At 49.5% G+C, this 19,562-nt stretch overlaps 2 protein-coding genes across 11 annotated transcripts in view; both read right to left on the reverse strand.

The window, feature by feature from the left end:
* CACFD1 (calcium channel flower domain containing 1) overlaps nt 1–10,640 on the reverse strand; it is a 25,597-nt gene extending 14,957 nt beyond the window's left edge. For all 7 annotated transcript variants that reach the window (XR_007770066.1, XR_007770062.1, XR_007770065.1 and 4 more), the window contains exons 1-4: nt 10,276–10,640; nt 3,632–3,704; nt 2,483–2,608; nt 125–232 (exon numbers count right to left, since the gene is read on the reverse strand). Coding sequence is in view for 1 of the 7 variants with exons in the window: in XM_050927076.1 (XP_050783033.1) it covers nt 125–232; nt 2,483–2,608; nt 3,632–3,704; nt 10,276–10,399 (431 nt within the window). In the remaining 6 variants the exon portion in view is untranslated. The remainder of the gene's footprint in view (nt 1–124; nt 233–2,482; nt 2,609–3,631; nt 3,705–10,275) is intronic.
* A 1,390-nt stretch (nt 10,641–12,030) lies between these two features.
* The window catches only part of ADAMTS13 (ADAM metallopeptidase with thrombospondin type 1 motif 13), a 29,226-nt gene continuing 21,694 nt past the window's right edge, over nt 12,031–19,562 (reverse strand). For all 4 annotated transcript variants that reach the window (XM_050926068.1, XM_050926069.1, XM_050926067.1 and 1 more), the window contains 8 exons: nt 19,310–19,489; nt 18,721–18,900; nt 17,718–17,922; nt 16,785–17,133; nt 15,849–15,995; nt 13,779–13,955; nt 13,286–13,470; nt 12,031–13,048 (listed from right to left, as the gene is read on the reverse strand). In XM_050926068.1, coding sequence (XP_050782025.1) covers nt 12,890–13,048; nt 13,286–13,470; nt 13,779–13,955; nt 15,849–15,995; nt 16,785–17,133; nt 17,718–17,922; nt 18,721–18,900; nt 19,310–19,489 — 1,582 coding nt within the window. In that variant the 3' untranslated portion in view covers nt 12,031–12,889. The remainder of the gene's footprint in view (nt 13,049–13,285; nt 13,471–13,778; nt 13,956–15,848; nt 15,996–16,784; nt 17,134–17,717; nt 17,923–18,720; nt 18,901–19,309; nt 19,490–19,562) is intronic.

Raw genomic sequence — 19,562 nt, forward strand, 5'->3', positions numbered from 1 at the left:
CACACTGACTGCCTAGCGTCCCGGCAGCCCCGTTGAAGCCAAATGGCTCTGCTGTAGAGAGTCAGGGTTGCAGGGCCAGCCTCACCCCGGTACTGTATGTGAAATAAAGCGCTTTCTCCCTTACTTTTTGCCAAGCGCTGACAAGCCGTACAGCACTCCTGTTGCAAAAGCGATAGCATTTCCCAGTAAAGTGGTCAGCGTCAGACTGAGTATGACTGGAAACACGGCCATCCTGGGGGAGAGAGACAGTGTCAGCCATGAAACAATCCCCACGGGGCTCCCCTCTCCGCCTGTGTTGGAAATTACTTCCCTAGTAGGTTTACTAAGAGTTCCCATGACTCAGTTTGCACACAAGCGTTTTTTTATTAGTTCAAAGGCCGCTTGGTGTTAATTTCACCCACAACGTCAGTGCACGCTTGTCTTCTATATCCCGACAGCAATACAGCCACTAGCACTGCCCAAAATACTTACATCAGACCCAGACCCGGGAGGCTCCTGCCCATCCTGGTATAACTCCAAAGGGGGAAAGAGAAAGGTCTGACAAGCAAACTTCGGAAAGCCTGTCTTTCTCTACGCTATAGCAAACAAGTGAAGTACTGCCAGTTGTTGGATCTTCGCCAAAGACAGGACGAGGGCTACACCCTGCACATGATTTCCAATGAATCATGCTTTCTCTAGTTCCCAAGCCTTACATAAGATAGAGCTGGTATTTTCAGGTTCACGACACCTTTAACCCAGACAAGTCTTCTTTCTAATTTATTCTCTTATTCATGCTTTAAGCCTATGGCTCACACGAACATTCAAACTCAGACCCTTAATTAGGGGTCGACCAAATCCGCAGCCGTGAAAATCATGTCATGGACTGTGAAATCTGGTCTCCCCCATGAAATCTGGTCTCCAGCTGCTCAGCTGTGAAGGCAGAGCGGCAAGCCACGGCTGCTGCCCGGCACCCAGCTCTGAAGGTAGTGCCACCCGCAGGGAGCAGTGGAAAAAGGAGGGTGGCATTACCACAACCCCCTCATAGGCTTGTGACCCCCATCTGGGCCCAGGCCCTAGTTTGAGAAACGCTGTGAAGAAATAACATTCTTTTTTGAGTAACATCTCCACGAAATTTGCTATTTATGCCATGAACAACCCATGAAAACTGTGATTTCTCTGCGATTTGAGTAGACCACTACCCAATGCAGGCTCCTGTTCCTACCAGCTGGGAGTGGCTGCACTCTTCCATTCCCCTGGAAGCAATGCACGTGCTCTCTGTGACATCCTGGGCTGACCTCTCCGCTAAGGGCCAGATTCTGCCTTGATTCCTGCTCTCACAGGTGTTGTGGAAAATTGACCACATGGCTGATTTTGGATCAGACAGCCTGAGGCTCCTTTATTGATCAATCAAACATGCATGGATGGAGGAGTCAGCCAAGGCAGCCGAACCCCCCCGACAGATAAAATGCGAGAGCCTATATAGGATAAAACCACAAAAATGATATATACTTCCTTACAGTTTTACATCCACATAAGGAATAAAGCAAAGCAAGCCATTTCTGTTTTTCCTTACATTTGCCCTTTGCGGTTTCTTGCTCTGTCACCTGGCAGCTATTAATCATAAGCTGTTACAAAAGGTTAATTCTACTTCTATAATTTCTACAGTTACTTCTGCTTTTATAATTTCTGTCTACTCTTCTCCTTTAACCCCTTCCCCGCCACACACACACACCCCTTTCCTCCTTCCTCCAGGCCACACATACAGTTCACCTGACCATACATACAGTTCACCTGACCAAAGTTTAGGCCTTAGGCCATTTTCCTCCGCACAGGATTGGGCAGAACCTTGGCTTCTCCACCCACAGGCCAGCCAGTGCAGGTGGGCTGGCACAGGGTGGGCAGTGATCAGCTGCTGCTGAGACTATTTGCTCCTGGAAGCAAGGCAGAAATCGAGAGCACAGTCCCTTCCCTGGGCTGGCGCGGCTATGCAGTGCCCCTTCCTCAGGCACAGACCGAAAAGGTTCACAGACTGAAAAGCTTAAGGGCTTGATTATGACCTCCCTGAGACTGGTGTAATTTCAAATCCTCCAGGGCAGGGATAGTCTATTTCCTGGTTCTGTCCAGCACCCAGCACAATAGGGATAATAGCTCTGGCTAGCCACCCAAGTCCAAGCCTGCCTGACCCCCTGGGTCCGATCTCAGGTGGCTAGTCTGAGCCGAGGCAGGGTGGCAACCTCTACACTGCTCTTCTTAGCGCGCTAGTTCAAGTGAAGCTAGCATGAGTCTGTCTGTCTGGGCTGGGAGGGTGCTTCCAGGTGCAGTGTGGATGTAACCCCTGGCATTCAAGGCCGAAAGGGACCACCAGATCCTCTCGTCCGTATATCACAGGCCACCAAACCCACAAATCAGGGTCAAAGCCCACTACACCACCCATCCAACTCCTCTGCCAGCCTCCCCCTGCCCCCTCTCAGGCCCACAGCTGGAACCAGCCATCAGTCCTCACCCACAGTAGAAGGCAGCTTTTTGCCAGGGCCGCAGCTTATCCGCCCGCGCAGACACGGCGTTTGCAAATTCGATAAACTGGCAGCAGAATGGAGCCTCGCACAGGAACAGGATAAAGGCATTTAACCTTTAAAACAAAGCAAAAGAGAGTTAAAGGATCAGCAGGCTCAGGAGAGGGAACTCGATTCTCACGGTCGGGGTCCCAGTCACACCTCTGCCGATGATCCAAACAGCTCCGATTCTTAACAGTCAGAGAGATTTTATTACATGGGGCCAGATTCTGCCTCCTCCCCCCCTCCAGTGGCCAACAGTCCATTTGAACTGGACATGTGGGACTCCCCCTTTCAGACAGGGACTCCCAGGGTGGCATGGAGCCAGTGTAGTGCGCTCCAGCAATCCTGAGACAGGGGAATGACCCTGACGAACCAAGCCAGGCAGGGCAAGTGAGAGATGCTGCCTCCTCTCAGTTACATGGAGCCTGAGCCTAGCACAACCGAGGATCCTGCCCTGAAAGCCTACCTCAGCAGCGACATAAATGGGGGCATAAGTTACACATAGAGTGTAGGTTGGTCCAAACTGGGTGAAAATGCCCAGTCCACACACACTTGACCTTACACTCTCCTGTTAATCTCCTGCTGCACATCCCCTACACTGCTTTACTGCCTGCTCCCCACGTATCACTTGGGCAGTTTAGGTCACCACGGCAGCTACTTCAAGCCATATCTGGCCCAAAACTTTGCTGGGTAAATCCTTAGTGATCCCCAGGATTTGTGCACGAGCTTTGTGGCAGCAGACGTAGACTCCTATATGACATCCGCAGCCAGTGGCACTTCGTGAAGGGACCCCCGCGCATTTGCATGCAGAATGCCCCGTTTTATTCTGGATCAGAGTCTCCTGATAGTTGCAGACGGCAAGATTGGGGAAGATCAGTACACTAGGCTAAACCAGCTGCCTTGCACAGCGGGGGCGAGACCCTCACAACACAGGAGACAGACAGTGATCTCTTGCAGCGGTAGGTGGCCATTACAAAATGCAAGCGCCAAGTTATTTGCCCACAAAGCGCAGCTCTATCGCCTGCCGCTGCTAAATGGTGATTCCAAAGTCGAGACCAGCAGCGCAGGGGCAAAGAGGGAAGAACACGCATACTTACATCATCCACACCCCAGCCGCTATGTTCAGGGGGTTGATGGTCACACAGTTCCAAAGGCCGGCAAGTGCACAGGCTTAAAAGCAAAGAGATTGATTTTAATTCATGTGAAAAATAAACCACAACACACATAGGGGTGGCAGCGTGATCTAGTGGACAGGGCACTGGCTTGGCAGGTAGGAGATCTGGGTTTGAATCCTGGCTCTGCCACTGACAAGCTGTGTGACCTTCAGCAAGCCTCTGCACCTGTGCTTTCCCTCTTCAGCCTGTATTAAACTCTTCAGGTCAGGGATTAGCTCTCATTACTTGTATGTACAGCACCTAGCATAATAGGGCCCTGATTTCAGTTGTCACCTGCAGTCACTACTATAATATGTATAACAACTACATAGCCCAATCTACACTGAAGGGGAGAGATAATGGACAGAATGATTAGGATTTAGGAGATAGGTTCTACTCCCAATTTGGCTAAAAGAAGAGCATGGGATGCCTTGGCTCAGGAGGCTTGTGTTTCTACAGGCATTCAGGGTTATACAGAACCCCAGTGTGTTTGCTTTCAAATTAAATCATTTTAAGGGAGCCTCTGTTTTTATTTGCTGAAGAATTTCAAGTCACGTGTAACTGGCCTTGAGGTAAACAACAAGCTACCTGCCGGCAGCACGGCCTTCCAACGGCAGCATCTTTTGCACTAGTAAACAGTGAAACTAAAAAATAGCTGCAATCTGCAGCGAACCGAAGGCAGAAACAAGAACTGACAAATGGGCCAAATTCTTCTCTCATCTACAGCACTGTAAATTCAGAGTGACTCCTCTGGAGTCGTAGGGACTTATCCAAAGATACTCTGGGCAGACATAGGTGGAACCCAGAGCAGAAACTGGCCTTCTTTCTGCAGATATGGAAGCAGTGGTTTGACAAAGCAAGCCCTAAAATAACCCACGAGGCCTTGAGTATGTAATGCAAGAAAAGGAACCAGCCAGCAGTTTGTGAGCCTGGAGTGCATGTATTTACCTACCAGCTCATTAAACTTGCAAAATGTCACCTGCATTCGATACAGCCAGTCTCCTCAATTAACAATAAGAGGCTACCTTTATGCCCAGGGTAACCAGAGCTCAGGTGTGGAGGAGGGGCTGCATGGCCTGCGTGTAGGACAGAGCCAGCGGCTGGCTCAATAAGAAATAACAACACTAAACAAAACTCCAGCTAAAATAGGGTCTCTAAAGGTTAGTATAGAGGCTGCTGGGTTTTTTTAACCCATGCAATGCAAATGGCTGGTGTCTCTGCGACCTACTCAGGGTTAAGGATTTCCATAGATGAGAGTCTACATGGGTCATTGCCCTGACTATGGTGTGTCTTGTGTGATTGTACCTCATCTTAGAAAACAGAGAGCAACGTGGGGGAGTTTTTAAAGCAATCATTAATGAACCCTCAAAACCCAGTATAATTAGCACCTTCCACATATGGGGAAACTGAGGCACAAGGTGGTAAAGTGACTTGCCCAAACTCATCCAGTGAGTCAGTATCACAGTGAGAAATCAGAACTTCCTGTGCTCGGACACTGGAGCCCACCTTTTGGGAAACACTAAACAGTACAATTTTCTAAAAAGGTCCGCAAGAGGTATTTCAAGGAGACTAACGCATTCCAAAGATAATGAAGACTCAGTGCGAGAGGTCAGCCGGAGAGAAGAAAAGACAAAGGAGAAATAATAATAACTCTTAGCTAGTGCTGCTTTACCACAGAGGTATCATTATCCCCATTTCACAGATGGGGAAACTGAGGCACAAAGTGGCATAATGACTTCCCCAAGGTCACCCAACAAACCAATGGCAGAGCCAGGTCCAGCACCCAGGTCTTCTGAGGCTCAGTCCAGTGCCCTACTCCCTAAGGATACATGCACTAACAGGAAATGGAACCAGCCTGCAGGGTTCAGGAGATTCCTTATTCAATTCTTCCTACACTATCCGCTGGTGAGGCCTGCATGCGCTCCCACTGGAACCAGAGCTCCAGGCAGGGCTAGTGGGACCAGCTGCTGGCACAAAGACGGGGCATAGAAAGCTCTACTGCTTGTCCTTGATACATCTTAGCAGATAAAAGCATCAGCTTGTGAGCAGGAGAGGTGAGCAAACAGTTAAACCCAGGGCTTCGGGCACTCACGCTGCCTATAAGAAAGTGCATGATTATCATGAGTAGGAACCACTTAAGAGTCACACAGCAGCTGTCATCCGAAAGCACTTTCAGACCGACAGACCAGTTATATACAGGGATCACTTCACCCACCACAGAAACACAACCTCCTCTGGGGTGGAACACAGCAGCTGATATTCACCACTCACAACAACACTACACAACAGTGTAGAAAATTTAGAAAGATCACACATTCAGCTGAAACCATAGAGAGAACTTCGAGGGCAGAATGCTATAATCCAAGCACAAATTTGGCCTACACACCAGGGTTAATAACTTCTTGGAATACGTTTAAAAAAACAATTACGATTTGGGAGTTCTTGTTATGAGGACACACACACAAAACAAACCTGAGTGCAGAATGCCTCTGTACGACTCTCAGCTAAGCAAGAGATTGTTTTGACCCTCAGTGTACCAACAGTAGTGACCAAACCGTTCTCTCACTCTTATCGACGCCTTCCTTAGTAGCCAAAAGGGAACAAACAACTGTCAGTCGAGATTTCTTTTCCAGTTCAAGGCCATGGGAGCTTTTCAATTACGAAAACATCTGCTGGGATTTGTGGTGTGGAAGGAGGACAGGTCTGGTGCTTAGTCAATTAAGTAATTTGCTGAATTACAAAGGAGAACACAGCAAACATGGAGCTAAAATGAACTCTCAGCAAAAGAATTCACTCCTCTATAATTCATAGAATCATAGGACTGGAAGGGGCTTGCACTCATGGCAGGACTAAGCATTATCTAGACCATCCCTGGCAGGTGTTTATCTAACCTACTCTTAAAAATCAATGATGGAGATTCCCCAACCTCCCTAGGCAATTTATTCTAGTGTGTAACCACCCTGACAGTTAACAAGTTTTTCCTAATGTCCGAACTAAACCTCCCTTGCTGCAATGTAAGCCTGTTGCTTCTTGTCCTATCCTCAGAGGTTAAGGAGAACAATTTTTCCCCTCCCCCTTGTAGCAACTTTTTCTGTACTTGAAAACTGTTATCATGTCCCCTCTCAGTCTTCTCTTCTCCAGACTAAACAAACCCATTTTTTTCAATCTTCCCTCCTAGGTCATGTTTTCTAGACCTTTAATCATTTTTGTTGCTCTTCTCTGGACTTTCTCCAATTTGTCCACATCTTTCCTGAGCCCCAGTCACCTGCTCCAACCACTATATAGTTCTGTCTCTAATACATTTTGGGCCAAGTTCAGGTATCAGCAGTCACAGCTCCACTGGGGCTGCATCACCATATGCTAGCATTTGAAACCATTACAAGACAAACTCCTTTTGTATTTGAATGAATCTGGCATTTTATGAATAAACTCTCTCTCTCTTTAGCAGTCTGGATACAATCAGCTAAAATATGAATAAATTGGTTCCATTTCTTAGTGACCCACAAAGGCTAGAGATACATTCCAGAGTCCTGTAGCAAATTGTGTTGTCTCCTTGCACTCTGGGAATCTGCCTCCTGTTATTTTGCTTCCCTGATATGAAGTTCTTTGAAAAGACATCGTTGTTAGTATGTGGGATTCAGAGAATTGTCCCTTCTGTTACCTGCCATTAACTTTTGCCTCCACTTGCCCAAGAGTCGCTCAGCGACTTTTTTCCCTGCTTGGCTGTAGCGGGGCAGTTACCCTGCTCCTGGAAACCAAGGGTTAATGTAGGCTGAATGGGGAAGTGGCCATAGCTGGGGCCACACCTAATCAGGCCATAGGCCCTGATAAGAAGGGCTAAAGGAGGCGCTGGGTCAGACTCTCACTCCAGCCCTGCAGTGAGAAGCATAGGCACCAACGCTGTGGGTGCTCAATTGGTGGGTGCTCTATCCACCAGCAGCCCCCCGCCCTGCCCCCCAGCTCACCTCCGCCTCCTCCTCTGAGTGCGCCGCTGCGTCCTGCTTCTCCCCCCTCCCTCCCAGCGCTTGTGCCGCGAAACAACTGTTTCACGCGGCAAGCAGTGGAAGGGAGGAGGAGGAGGAGGAAGGTGGTGCGCTCGGGGAAGAGGAGGGGCGGGGATTTGGGGAGGGGTACAATGAGGGCAGGGCTGGGGGTGAGCACCCAACGGCACCAAGGAAAGTTGGCGCCTCTGGTGAGAAGAGCCTACCTGCCTGGGAGCAGAGGGTACCTCAAGCAGAGCAGTGCTGGGGAAGGACAAGGGGAGCTGGGGAGCACCAGCCTGGCAACTCCCCAGGCTGAGACCTTGTTTACGGTCTCAAGAGGTACTGGGCTAAAGAGGTGCAGCACGGGGACAGGCAGAGGCAGCTGGTCCTACCCCCTTGCCAGTGATAAGTGGCCATTACAGACTGCAGTTTGCCCCAGAGAAAGGGGGCTAGATGATGACTGGCAGTAGCCACTGAGGCAAGGTGGGTATAGAGGGTTGAGGATTCCCCTGGGAGGGGAGACCCGGGGCAGGGGGTACTGCTGTGGGCAGAATCCCAAGGTAAAGAGCACTGGGGTCCAGGAGCATGGGGGCCTGAGGCAGGTGAGATACTGGCCAGCAGAGGGCGCTCTGAGAGCTAAAGTGAGCTAATTCCCAGACAGACCAGCAGGAGGTGCTACACTGGTGAGTCAGCGCTGTTACACCGGCAAAATTACAAGGAGAAGAAACTATCAGGTGTATACATTGATTTTCCGGCCTTCCTGGTTTGTTTGCAGTACCGTTACTGATCACAAGAGGCTGACCGCAACTCTTGCCAAATCTGATGTTTGTCGGACAGCCCCAGCACCTGGAATCATGTGAATAGGTGAGACTCTCGGCTTTCATGTTTTTAAACCGAGTACATTTTGAGCGCTCCTGGTTGCAGAGAAAAGTTGGAAACATGACCTGAGTGTGCCCTAAATGCTCAGAAGCCAAAGAAAAAGAACCCAAATGTCTTATTTTCTCCAATCTCATGACTTTTAAAGCACACTGGTGATTTCTTAAGGCTTGAAGTTGGCAATGCTGTCCGTGGCATATAACAGCTGTCCCCTTCAGCTCTGCACCCTCAGCCCAGAGCATTTCTGTGGCCCGCAACCATCCTTTGCTAAAAACTCCAGCTCGCCAAGGACTGTATGCTGCCCTGAAACTACTGAGGCTGGAGTGGAAGCCTCCAGGTAGCGCTGGTAGCACTCGCCACCTGTGAGGTAGATTCCTCCCTCCCAGCCCTGGGGAGACTCTTCAGCAAATTTCCTGACTGTATGCAAGGTACAGAGGGCCTTGCAAGAAGCACTGTGCATTGAGGTGAATTTCACCCAGGAGGAGCAACTCTGTTACATCCTTTCGCCACACCAGAAATGCAGCTGCCAACAGCTGTGCAGCGTGTTCTGAAGCCCCAGCCTGGCACATCCTCAGGTTAACAAACACGTTCTACCCAGGCAAACAAAAGGAACTGTAGCAAACTTGCCGCCCACTCCAACTCCGGAACAAGAGCCAACCGAGGAGGTGGAGACAGAGGAAGGGAATGGTGCAACGTTACAGCACACACTGAACAAATCAAAAGTGAACGTCTTTCTAAGAGACATGCCCTCAGGTCCCCAGAAGTGATGGGCTTGATGCAGGAACAGGCACCTGGTGGCATTCTCCGGCCTGTGCTATGCAGGAGGCCAGACGCGGTGATTGTAAACAGTCCCTTCTGGCTTTAAGATCTATTCCTCTTGTCAAACCATGGAGCAGCACAACCCAGTACGACCCAATGGTCCCTGGTGGAACTGCCTTGACTCTTTCCATGGGAGATTGTTAATTTCAGGCACAAGTAATTAACAAGCCAGCACAGCTCTCTTGCTTTGTGCCATCTCCCTTTTGTTTGTTTCAAAGATAAAATCCCTTATTTATTTATTTATTTATTTTTAAAAGGCTCAATATTATCCTTTTGGGGTTTCTATTCAGGGGTTAGTAATAACAGAAGCAAACACATACACACAAAATCACTGTGAAACCAGGAGATCAGCAAGGAAAAGAAAAAGTGGAAACATAGAAGCATCAAATGGTCAGTAACAACAATGAACCAACCCCCGAGCCTGCAAACAGCACGCGGATTGCTTTGCCCGTGCTGAGCCCCATTAAAGTCCAAGTGCCATCCCTCTGCCTGCTACACGTTGCAGGATCGGGGCCTCACACCCGGCCTGCTTCCGTTGCCTCCCAGGAGCATTCCACCTACAGAGGAAACGTCACAATTTGGCACAAGAGTAATAATTTATATGTAGAATGACCTTCCTGCCCCAGGAACCAAAGTGCTTCCCAATGAGGCCCAGTCGGGTTAAACAATCAAAGCACGCACTACGCAGGCTCCAGTTAAAATCACTCTGATTCCCGCACCTAGACAATGTGCTTCTGGATCTTTGTCTGGCTGTGATTAGACAGACAGATAATTGCTGCTAGGACCTAAGCACTCTTTCATCGCCAGTCACTGGCAGGCGGGCACAGAGCAGCATCGCTGACCCAGGACGGCCCATCCCTGGAGGTTATTCCAGGGGCATCCGGCAAGCAGGACCTTAGGGCTACTTACACACGCCCCCGATGACACCGGCAATCCTGCACAGCCACTTGTACCACCAAGTCATGCCATCGTCCGCCGAAGAGGCAGCTGGGGCAGGGGCTGCTTGTTGGAACTGATCCTCTTGGGAGCTCATTGTGTGCCCCTTCCGCAGGGGCTGGGGCAGCCCTCTCTTTGCACCTGAGCCACAACAGAAGGGGACACCCCCCACACACACACACCCCCAGAAGAGTCAGTGACAGCTCCTCACGCCCGTCCTGCGGTGGGGCCCCTCACCACCGCCCCAGGGACCTGGCCTGGCCCCTGACAGCTGCTCTGCTCTTGCTGACAATGGAGAGCCTCTGTCCCCAGCAGCAGCACAGCTTCCACGTCTCCCTGCCTGCTGCATGATGGGTCCCCTCCCTTCCGAGAGGGAGGGCTCTGATGTCACCCTCTCATTAAATAGCGAAGTGGGCAGGGCCCTGCCTGGCCACAGTGAGGAGCAGCAGCTGGCTGAGGGAGCCTGTGGCCATAGGTTGTGTGTGAGTGTGACCTCTGCAAGTGCACGGGCCTAGGCATGCTTGTGAGGCTGCCTGAGTGTGCAAATGCAAGTGCCTGGGTGTAGACGTGCTGCTATCTTGCCTTTATAATGCATCTTTCGACTTGCCCTGAAACACAGAGGAAGCGTTTGTAAGAGCCAGTCTGGGAACACAGGCGTTCCTTGATGTCCTGCGTTCAGACCCCCAACCCCATACCTCTCCCACGAGCTGCTACATCCGTGAGGGTTCAACAGCTCTGGTGAACTCTGTCTTCTCCGCTCGCGTTCTTCATTCTTGTGCGTGTCTCTGCACTTTGGCTTCACCAGAGAGGTGAACGGACTTGCCAAGGTTACACGGATTTCATCAGTGGTAAAGCCAGGAGCAGAACCAGGAATCCTGACTCCTAGTGCCCTGCACTAACTACTAGGACATGCTGCCAAGGTGGCCGGTGAGCGAGGGCAGGATCCAGTTCTGTCAGACCGAGTGGCTAGGTAGGAAACATGACGGAGGTGCATCTCTATATGCAAACCAAAAAATGTACTGAGCTAAGTCTGATCAGAAGGAATTGGTTTGGGAGGGAAACTCCCACTCCACCCTTCACCCCACCTCTCTTCTCTCTGGCAATTAGCGTTCAGTGATTCCAGAGCTGCCAAATCTCAGTCGTTTGGAAAGAGAGTCCCTCAGTGAGGATTTAATTTTATGGAGCAGTTCTTAGAGCGTTTCCCCCTCTTGGGAAGAGGGATTTTGCAGGGTGTTTCAACGAGGCTTTCCAAACCTCTTGTCTTCCTGGAAATCTTCCCATACCCATTAGAGACGGGAGGAAAACACCTTTTAAATGTGGTGTTACAACTCCCACGATTTTATCATGCATCTTGCAATATTTGGAGTGTTTCTTGAGGCCTCTGCTCCTGGAATCATGGGAGTGCATTAGAATTTCAGCTTTGTTTTTTTACAAAAGTTTCTGGCTCTCATGGTTGCAGAGAAAAGTTTGAAAACATAAACCAAGTGCGACCTAAAGGTTCAGACACCAGAAAACAATGAATAAGAACCCATCTTTTTTTTTTTTCTGAAGCTCATGATTTTTAAGCCAATACCTTGACATTTGAGGCCTGACTCATGATTTTGGAAAAAGTACAGAAAAGGGCAACAAAAATGATCAGGTGTATGGAACAGCTTCCATATGTGGAGAGGTTAATAAGCCTGGGACTTTTCAGTTTGGAAAAGAGATGACTAAGGAGGGATATGATAGAGGTCTATAAAATCATGGCTGGTGTGGAGAAAGTAAATAAGGGAGTGTTATTTACTCCTTCTCATAACACAAGAACTAGGGGTCACAAAACAAAATGAACAGGCAGCAGGTTTAAAGCAAACAAAAGGAAGTATTTCTGCACACAACGCACAGTCAACCAGAGTATATTGTGGCACCGAGTTCGTTATTAGCAGGATGAGTTCTCTACCTAAATACTGGGAAATACTATTATTGCTGGCGGACATGTAGTGCCCAATTCTTATTTATGCATAAGGCCCCTTTCCACCATCCTGACAGTAAAGTGGGTATAAATGTTATGGTCCTTGTACACTGCCAGAGTGTAAAGGAGCATCAGGTCCATCAATTCTGAATGGTTTATCCATTGGCGACACACATTCGTATCATCGGCCAAAAGGAAAAGTGCTAAAGGGTTAAGCTGCTGACTTTCACTAACTGTTCTAATCTACATCTTCATCGGTGGAGGCTTAGGCACTGTGAGCAGACGAGACCCTGCTAACAAGGTGACATTAGATCACAGTCATCACTGGCACCTCAGTCTCTCAGTCATTCATTTCAGACCGGCAAGTAGTCTCAGTATTAGTTGGGAGAGACAGGAAAAATTTTTTAAGAGAATCGTAATATTTGACATCTATATAATGCCTTTCACTTGAGCATCTCCACGTGCTTTACCAGTATTAACTGAACAGCCCTGTGAAGTAGACGGGTATTGTTATTCCAAAACTGAGGCGGAGAGGTTAAATGACTTGCCCAAGGTCAAACGATGAATCAGTGGCAGAGCTGGGAGTCCTGACTCTAATTGATCCACTGCTTCCCTAGGTAGGGAGTCCCTTGTTTCCATTTATCTGGGCTTTCTGACCCAGTACTCTGCTCGGAAACTGACACGATCCTCTGTAATGCCTTCATTAAATTCAATTTCAACCTGGCTCCCCGTCGATTCCCAGAAGAACAGCTGTTTCCCACGAAACACTGTTGTCTTCATGGCATTCACATCGCGTATCTGAACAAAGAAAGGAATGAATCACAATCACATAGCAGACTGCCTCTTTCAAGCAAAAGCATTGTTTGTGCTATGCCTCAGAGAAGTGCATCACATTACACTGGTATAACTGAGATCAGAATTGACTCTATATGATTTCCAATGTGCTTTGAAGCTCAAAAGTAGAAGCAAATTTCTCAGGGCCTGCGAGGGGAAAAGCGTGAGCTAGAGGTGCCCCACCCCAGGCTGATGTCTCACCGAGATGTAATTGGAGTGTGTTTGGTTGTTTTCAGTCCCCAGGTCCATGTAGAGGGCATGGATGGCTATGCGATACCGTGGAGCCACGTTGATAAAGGTCCGACATGCCACTTGTCGTTTTGGGTCCAGCAACTGTCCGGGATTCACTATTTCACCCCAGGGACCAAACAGCTGCACATCACAGTCTGAGATGGGGAAGCGGGTAGGAGAGAAAGCAATTTGGAACACTGTGTTTAGTACGTTCATACAAAATAAAGCATTCCCAGAAAGTTCCCTGGTGCACTACAAAAGGGGATCTCAAAGCATGTGCAAGCATCTTTCAGGGCGTCAGCTTTAATACAGAAGGACAGCCAATGGAGACGACTGTACCCAACATTCAATATTCTGGGCCCTTTGGTCTCCATGGGCAGCCATGAACTGCACAGTGAAACTCAGTGGGCCTTGCTTTCCCTGCCCCTGCCCGAAAGCCACAGTGACGAGTTCAACAAAGTACCTTGGTAATATTTTTTTGCGGCTGTTTTGCTGTTGTACTGAAGAACAACACCATTCCCTGGCAGCAGGAGGCGCTGTCTCACCATCAATGTGTTGGTCCTGGAGTTTATGGATGACACCGTCAGCTTCTTACAGCCTGTCCGCCACATCATCCGTTCAGAAAACAGCACGATCTCCCCTGAAATAAAATTCAATAGTGATAAAGGACCCTTTTACCGCAAAGTACTTTACAGAGAAAGTCTCAAAGGTTAACATCTGTGAAAGAGCAAAAACGACCAGCGTCAAGGCAAGGATTGCGGGAAGGGTGGTCAATGAAAACGCTTCCCTTAAGCAGAGTCTCACTCTCCGTGGCATAAATGGTGATAACTTTGAAGACACAGCCAAGGACAGACGTGAATGGATAGCAAAGGTGGAAAGCCTTTGAGGAAGACAGATGCAAAAAACTGACTGGAAAAAGGACCAAGCGTCATGCCAAGTCCTCAGCAGGAGCCTGCACCTTCCCATGTGACATCTCTTTGAAATCTTGCGCCTTCTGGATTATTAAACTATACACCTACGTGAGAACACACACGCTGTCGTGACGACACAGTCGGATACGACAGGCGTATACTTTACAGATCTAAGAAATTGCTTGAGAGACTAAGGTAATGATCACTTCACTCATCAGTGAAATGCAGCACTTCTGGCATGGAACACAGCAGCTGTTTAACAGCACACAACAGCGCCATGTAACAGTTCAAAAAAGAAGTGAAGAAGAGTCAGGTATCTAAATGAAACCACAAGGATATTTTAAGAAGCAAGCTTATAATTGTGCACACTGGAATCTGGCAAGGAGGCTGTCGCTAATATCTTGCTAAAAAGGGGCTGTGAACTCTTTAATGACCACCAGTGGCCAGGACCTTGATTTCATGTCTCATCTCAAAGCTGGAGTCACTGTCACCAAGGCCTGTGCTCCATCATGGCCCTGCAGTCATTTCTACATTAACACTAATACACAATGCACTTTATTAAGATAGTTAAAAACATTTAAGTAGCACCACAAGTTATCCAGGGCTTTACAAATATAAATATGACGTGGTCTCTGCTCTGAACATTTTCTAATCTGTGTAAGGCAAGATAAACAAGAACGAAGAGATCAATTCAGGAGAGATTTGGGGATGGGAGGATTCTTGATCAGGAGAAGAAATCTTAAAAACAGAAGCAGCGGTTTAGTCAGTAAATGACTCATTGCCAACCCTAGTAATTCACTGTCTAAGACACTGCTTGTAAAGTATGTAAGACTGTTCTACATAAGAGCTATTGGGTTGGACTTAAACATTTCTATATATCTGTGTGCTTTATTTTGAAAAACTGTTTTATAGTATTTCCCAGTAGGTAGTCATCTGAAATGACAGAATATTTGATGTGTTCTGGTTCCAGGCAGTAAATGAACTGCGCTGGGGAGCATAAGACCTGTGATTCAATGAGAAGCCCCTGGGGGAACTTACACTTATATCATGAGAATCTCAGAATGCGCATCCGTCCTTGGTTTTTAGGCCGAAAGGGGCTGTTACGATCATCTGGTCTGACTTCCTGTGTCAGACAGATCACGGAATTCCAACCCATATTTCTTACATCTATCCCTTAGCTCGTCCATATCAGCCATGAAAGTGATTTGATTTACTTTATTAGCCTGCACAGACCCCATCGTTGCAGCATCTGGGCCCATCGCACATGAAAAGCATCACTTTATAACAGACCAAAATGGGCAGTAATTTTCGCCCCCACCCTACCCCACCATGCACGTACCTATCACCAGTCAAGGAAGAAATCAGAAAAAAATTGGGAAAGAAAAGGCGATTGCTTAGTTTAGTCCCACCTGGCAAAGATAAACCTTGCGTAGCATTTCAGGGGTGAACGCGCTTGGGCTGGTCCACAGCTGGAGACCCTCTATTGAGAACACCCTGGTGCCTGTCCCCAACAATGGACAAGCAGGACTCCCAGCAAACGTGTAACAAGGAGGAGGCAGGCACAGGGTCCCCTGCCAGGGAGTCCCCTGCCAGGGATGAGCTCTGCTGGCTCTGGAACGTACCTGCACTGCAGTTTAGCGAGCTCTCCAGCACCTGGACCGTTACCACTTCCCCTAAGGGGCGTCCGATGGAAACCGTGCAGTCACTGACCTGCAGGCCGGTCATGTTGATGACCCCGGTGGAGTTGAGGAAAAGCCTTCCACAGACACCTGCGCAATAAAACCAAAAGCACAGACGCCGCAGATGAGTCAGTGCTGTAGGAGGAACGTACCCCCACTGACACCACTCCCTATACATCGTGGCACGTGCACCGTACTGTCTGCAAGCTCCTTGGAGCAGAGACTGCGATCACTGCGCCTAAACACGTGCCAACAGTGTGCTTGACCTCTGTACAAGACACACAGTAAGACAGTTTGATGCCCTGAGGTGCTTGCAGTTCAAAGAAGGCAGGAGGCCCTGGGAAGAGAGCTGGTGCTCGTAACTCCCTTCTGATGGGTAGCCCATGGCGCCTGGAAGGCGTGACCCACAGCAAGACTTTCAGTGAATCCGCTCCGACTTTTCAGTCTGCAGCAAACCTGAATCAAGGTGCGTACCGGGGGCTTCTGGCTTGTGCTATGAATGTTCCACGCAGCTCCTAGCGAGATGCTCTTCAGAGCAAAGCAGAACAGGTGAACTCTGAGCAGAACTTGCCCGTCACCAGAACCACTAGCCACACCAGTATGCTGTTCCCACTTGGGGCTTTCACCCTCCTGAGCTGGGAGGGAGCTGCCCTGGATCTGAGCTTGCTGTGGGCCAGAATTAAGCTCGAAAATGAATTTCATTTGATTTTCAATGATCATGTGCCTGGAATCTGAAGTCTTGACCCAGACAAATTTCCCGCTGCAGTACTGGAGTGCTCCCCTGCTCCCTGCCAGAGCACTGCCTGAGTGCGGGAGGAGGCTCAGACCCCTGGCTGGAGTACTGGCTAAGGACATCACCCTATGGAATCACCACCTAACTGTACACTTCATCAGTGTCCTCCTCCCCCGCTGAAAGCTCCTCGGGGCGTTTGGGTGCAGGAGCCAGCACCCTGGTTGGAAGACGATCCAGGGCTTTGTATTCTGGCCTCTCAGGATAAATGGTGGCTGCTGTCGTTATCGGGATCATAGCTGAGGTTGGTATCTGGTGTTCTGATCCTGAGGACCCATCCACCGCAGGCTGCTCAGGACAGGGGTCAGCAGAGCAGCCACGCACCGTGATGGGCTTGGGGGAGCGCATGCAGAAGACAGGGTTCACGTGCTCGTGGGTTTTCGGATTGAGGCAGAAATCCTGCCGCATCTGAATGCCGTTTCCACACGACGCTGAGCACTGCAGCGGAAGAAATCCAGAGGCCTTTATAAAACCAGAGTCAGGGTTCTATGCAGGGGGAAGGAGGTTCAATGGCTAAAGTACACATCAGGGAGCAGGGAGACCTGGGTTATAGTCTGTCCCACTGATATTGGCCAATACATTTAACCTCTACATCCTTGAGTTTCCCCAGTTGTGAAATGGAGATTATAGTGCTGAGCCACCTTACCGAAGGATCCTGAGACCCACAGATGTATCGATACTCGTGCACAATAGTGATTAGGTGGGTGTCTGACAGGGGAAGGGTTTGACCAATGTTCAGAAAAGACTTGCATGGAGCACATCACCCCAAAACATGCAAGGGCCATTTTTAAACAGCAGCAAAGACCAGAAGGCTAGCAACCTGGGGGCTGCACAGATACCCTGCTCGGGGAGGGAGAGAGGAAGGAAAGATGGATGACATCCCTAGGAACAGTTTGGTATTTTGATGGATGCTAACACCATGCAGTGTGTGAAAGAGGACTTATTTCTCCTGGCATTTGCTATGAAGCCAGAGGGCTGCACGGCTCCTGCACCTAGGGCTGCGTTAGAAGGGTAGCAGGTACCTCTGTCCATTCGCTGAAACCCCATTCGTAGGAGCACATTCTGATGATACAGGGGATGCTGGAGAGGGGTTTCTCTGCCTCCGGACACAAACTCTCTTCCAGCTTGGTCTCTAGGCCTTGGTGGAGCTGGACACAGGTGATCAATTGCGGGGCTACGCCGAGCCCACAAGAAGAGGAACACGAACCAGTCGCTGTTACTTTCCATCTGATCCAAGGGGAAGGAGAAAATTCAGTGAGGACTGATGCCCCTCCTCCCACCAGCCCCTGCTAAAATGCTCACCCTGAGACTTCCTCATCTTCCCACTTTCCCAGTCATCCATCGACTCCCTTCCTGAGCCACATGCACACTGCAGCCTGGGGTCATCCCAGCTTACCGTGGCGCCAATCCATACCTGGAACAGTCAGTCCCTGTGGCCAGGTTAGAATATCTGGGGCTGGGGTGGAAGTGGGTCCCCTGAAAGCTGCAGAGCAGCATCATCGGGTTTTGCCGAAACCCCATGAGCTCAATATTTGCATGGGTGTTCACAGTATGTGCATCACAAGCCCTTTCCCCCGCCCCGCAGGGAGACATGTATGGGCTGAAATGAGTCAAGATCTGGTCATCTCGTGATATTTCCACCCCCCTGGAACTGACATATCCCGAACAGACCAACTCTTGTGTTATTTCAGCCCAGTAAACAGCCTCCTGCAACATCAAAAACAAAGACAGATACTAGAAGCCACACACCCTCCTAGCCAGCTTGTGCTGAACATGCTTCTGCTACCACCCTGCCATGCATCTCTGTCCTGAAGTTACGGGGTCAGACGTGACTGGGGAGTGAGCACCCTTCACCCTTTCTCTAGAACACAAAAGCACTTTGTCTCCAGTTCTGGAGAGTGACAATCCAGAGGTCCCCTCTGTAACCTGGCTCCCCGACCACACTGGGTTGAGTCCATGGCACTTTTAAAGACACAGCCTCTCCCCCCAGGCACACGCGGTCTTGGTGAGTGCGATTATAATGACCTTGGAGGGCACGGCTCCAGATTACACAGCTCCTGCTCGTCTGGGCGAGGCAAACCATGACACTGTGCATCCGCTACAATCTCTTCTACCTTGTCCCCAGCCTCCCTCGCACAGTACAGCACCCTGCGCAGCACACCTCCTCCGCAGCTTACGCTGCACGAGTCCATTTTGTAATGCCACCTGGGAACAACGCAGCCATCAATGAGTGACTCCACCCCTCAGCCAGCTAGCCCCCGGCCATCAGTGAACTAAGGTGGATTTTGGGTCCAACCTCCAAAGAACTAGATCCAAAGCTTTTCTTAATGGGCTTATTTGGGAGATTTGCCTGCAGAGGCTATCAGCCCTATAAGACTACAGCTGATTGTCCTTTAGTTCACATGGTAGAGGCCTGGGGTACTGGAATGTCTAAGCACAATTTAGGTGGTAACCGTGGCGTCCACTTTTACAACCTCAGATTTGTTACAGCGGGGGTCCTCCCCGCCCCCAGGTAGTGAGGTATCAGGGGTACTGGGCTAAGATTTCCCATGGCAGATAAGCACGCAAGGGCTTCACTCAATTATACCCAGGCCCTAAAGCAGCTAGCAGTTACCTTGCTGGGCACGGATCAGTGCCGCACTCCTTGGTGCTGTCTGGCCGGGGCATCCTACCACATTTGGAATGAGGAAGAGGACGGGTTGTATTTCCTTCTTGTCGTACACAGCGAAGAGAGAGTGGTATTCTCCCTCCTCCACAGCTCACTGGGCATGCAGCCAGCTCCTTCACCTCCCAACTAGGGGGGACAAGAATGGAGAGAACATCTGTACCAGGACCCACACACCACTTCCCCTGCGGGAAACAGCTGA

The sequence above is a fragment of the Gopherus flavomarginatus genome, chromosome 17 (genome assembly GCF_025201925.1).
Source record: "Gopherus flavomarginatus isolate rGopFla2 chromosome 17, rGopFla2.mat.asm, whole genome shotgun sequence".
Taxonomy (NCBI): domain Eukaryota; kingdom Metazoa; phylum Chordata; order Testudines; family Testudinidae; genus Gopherus; species Gopherus flavomarginatus.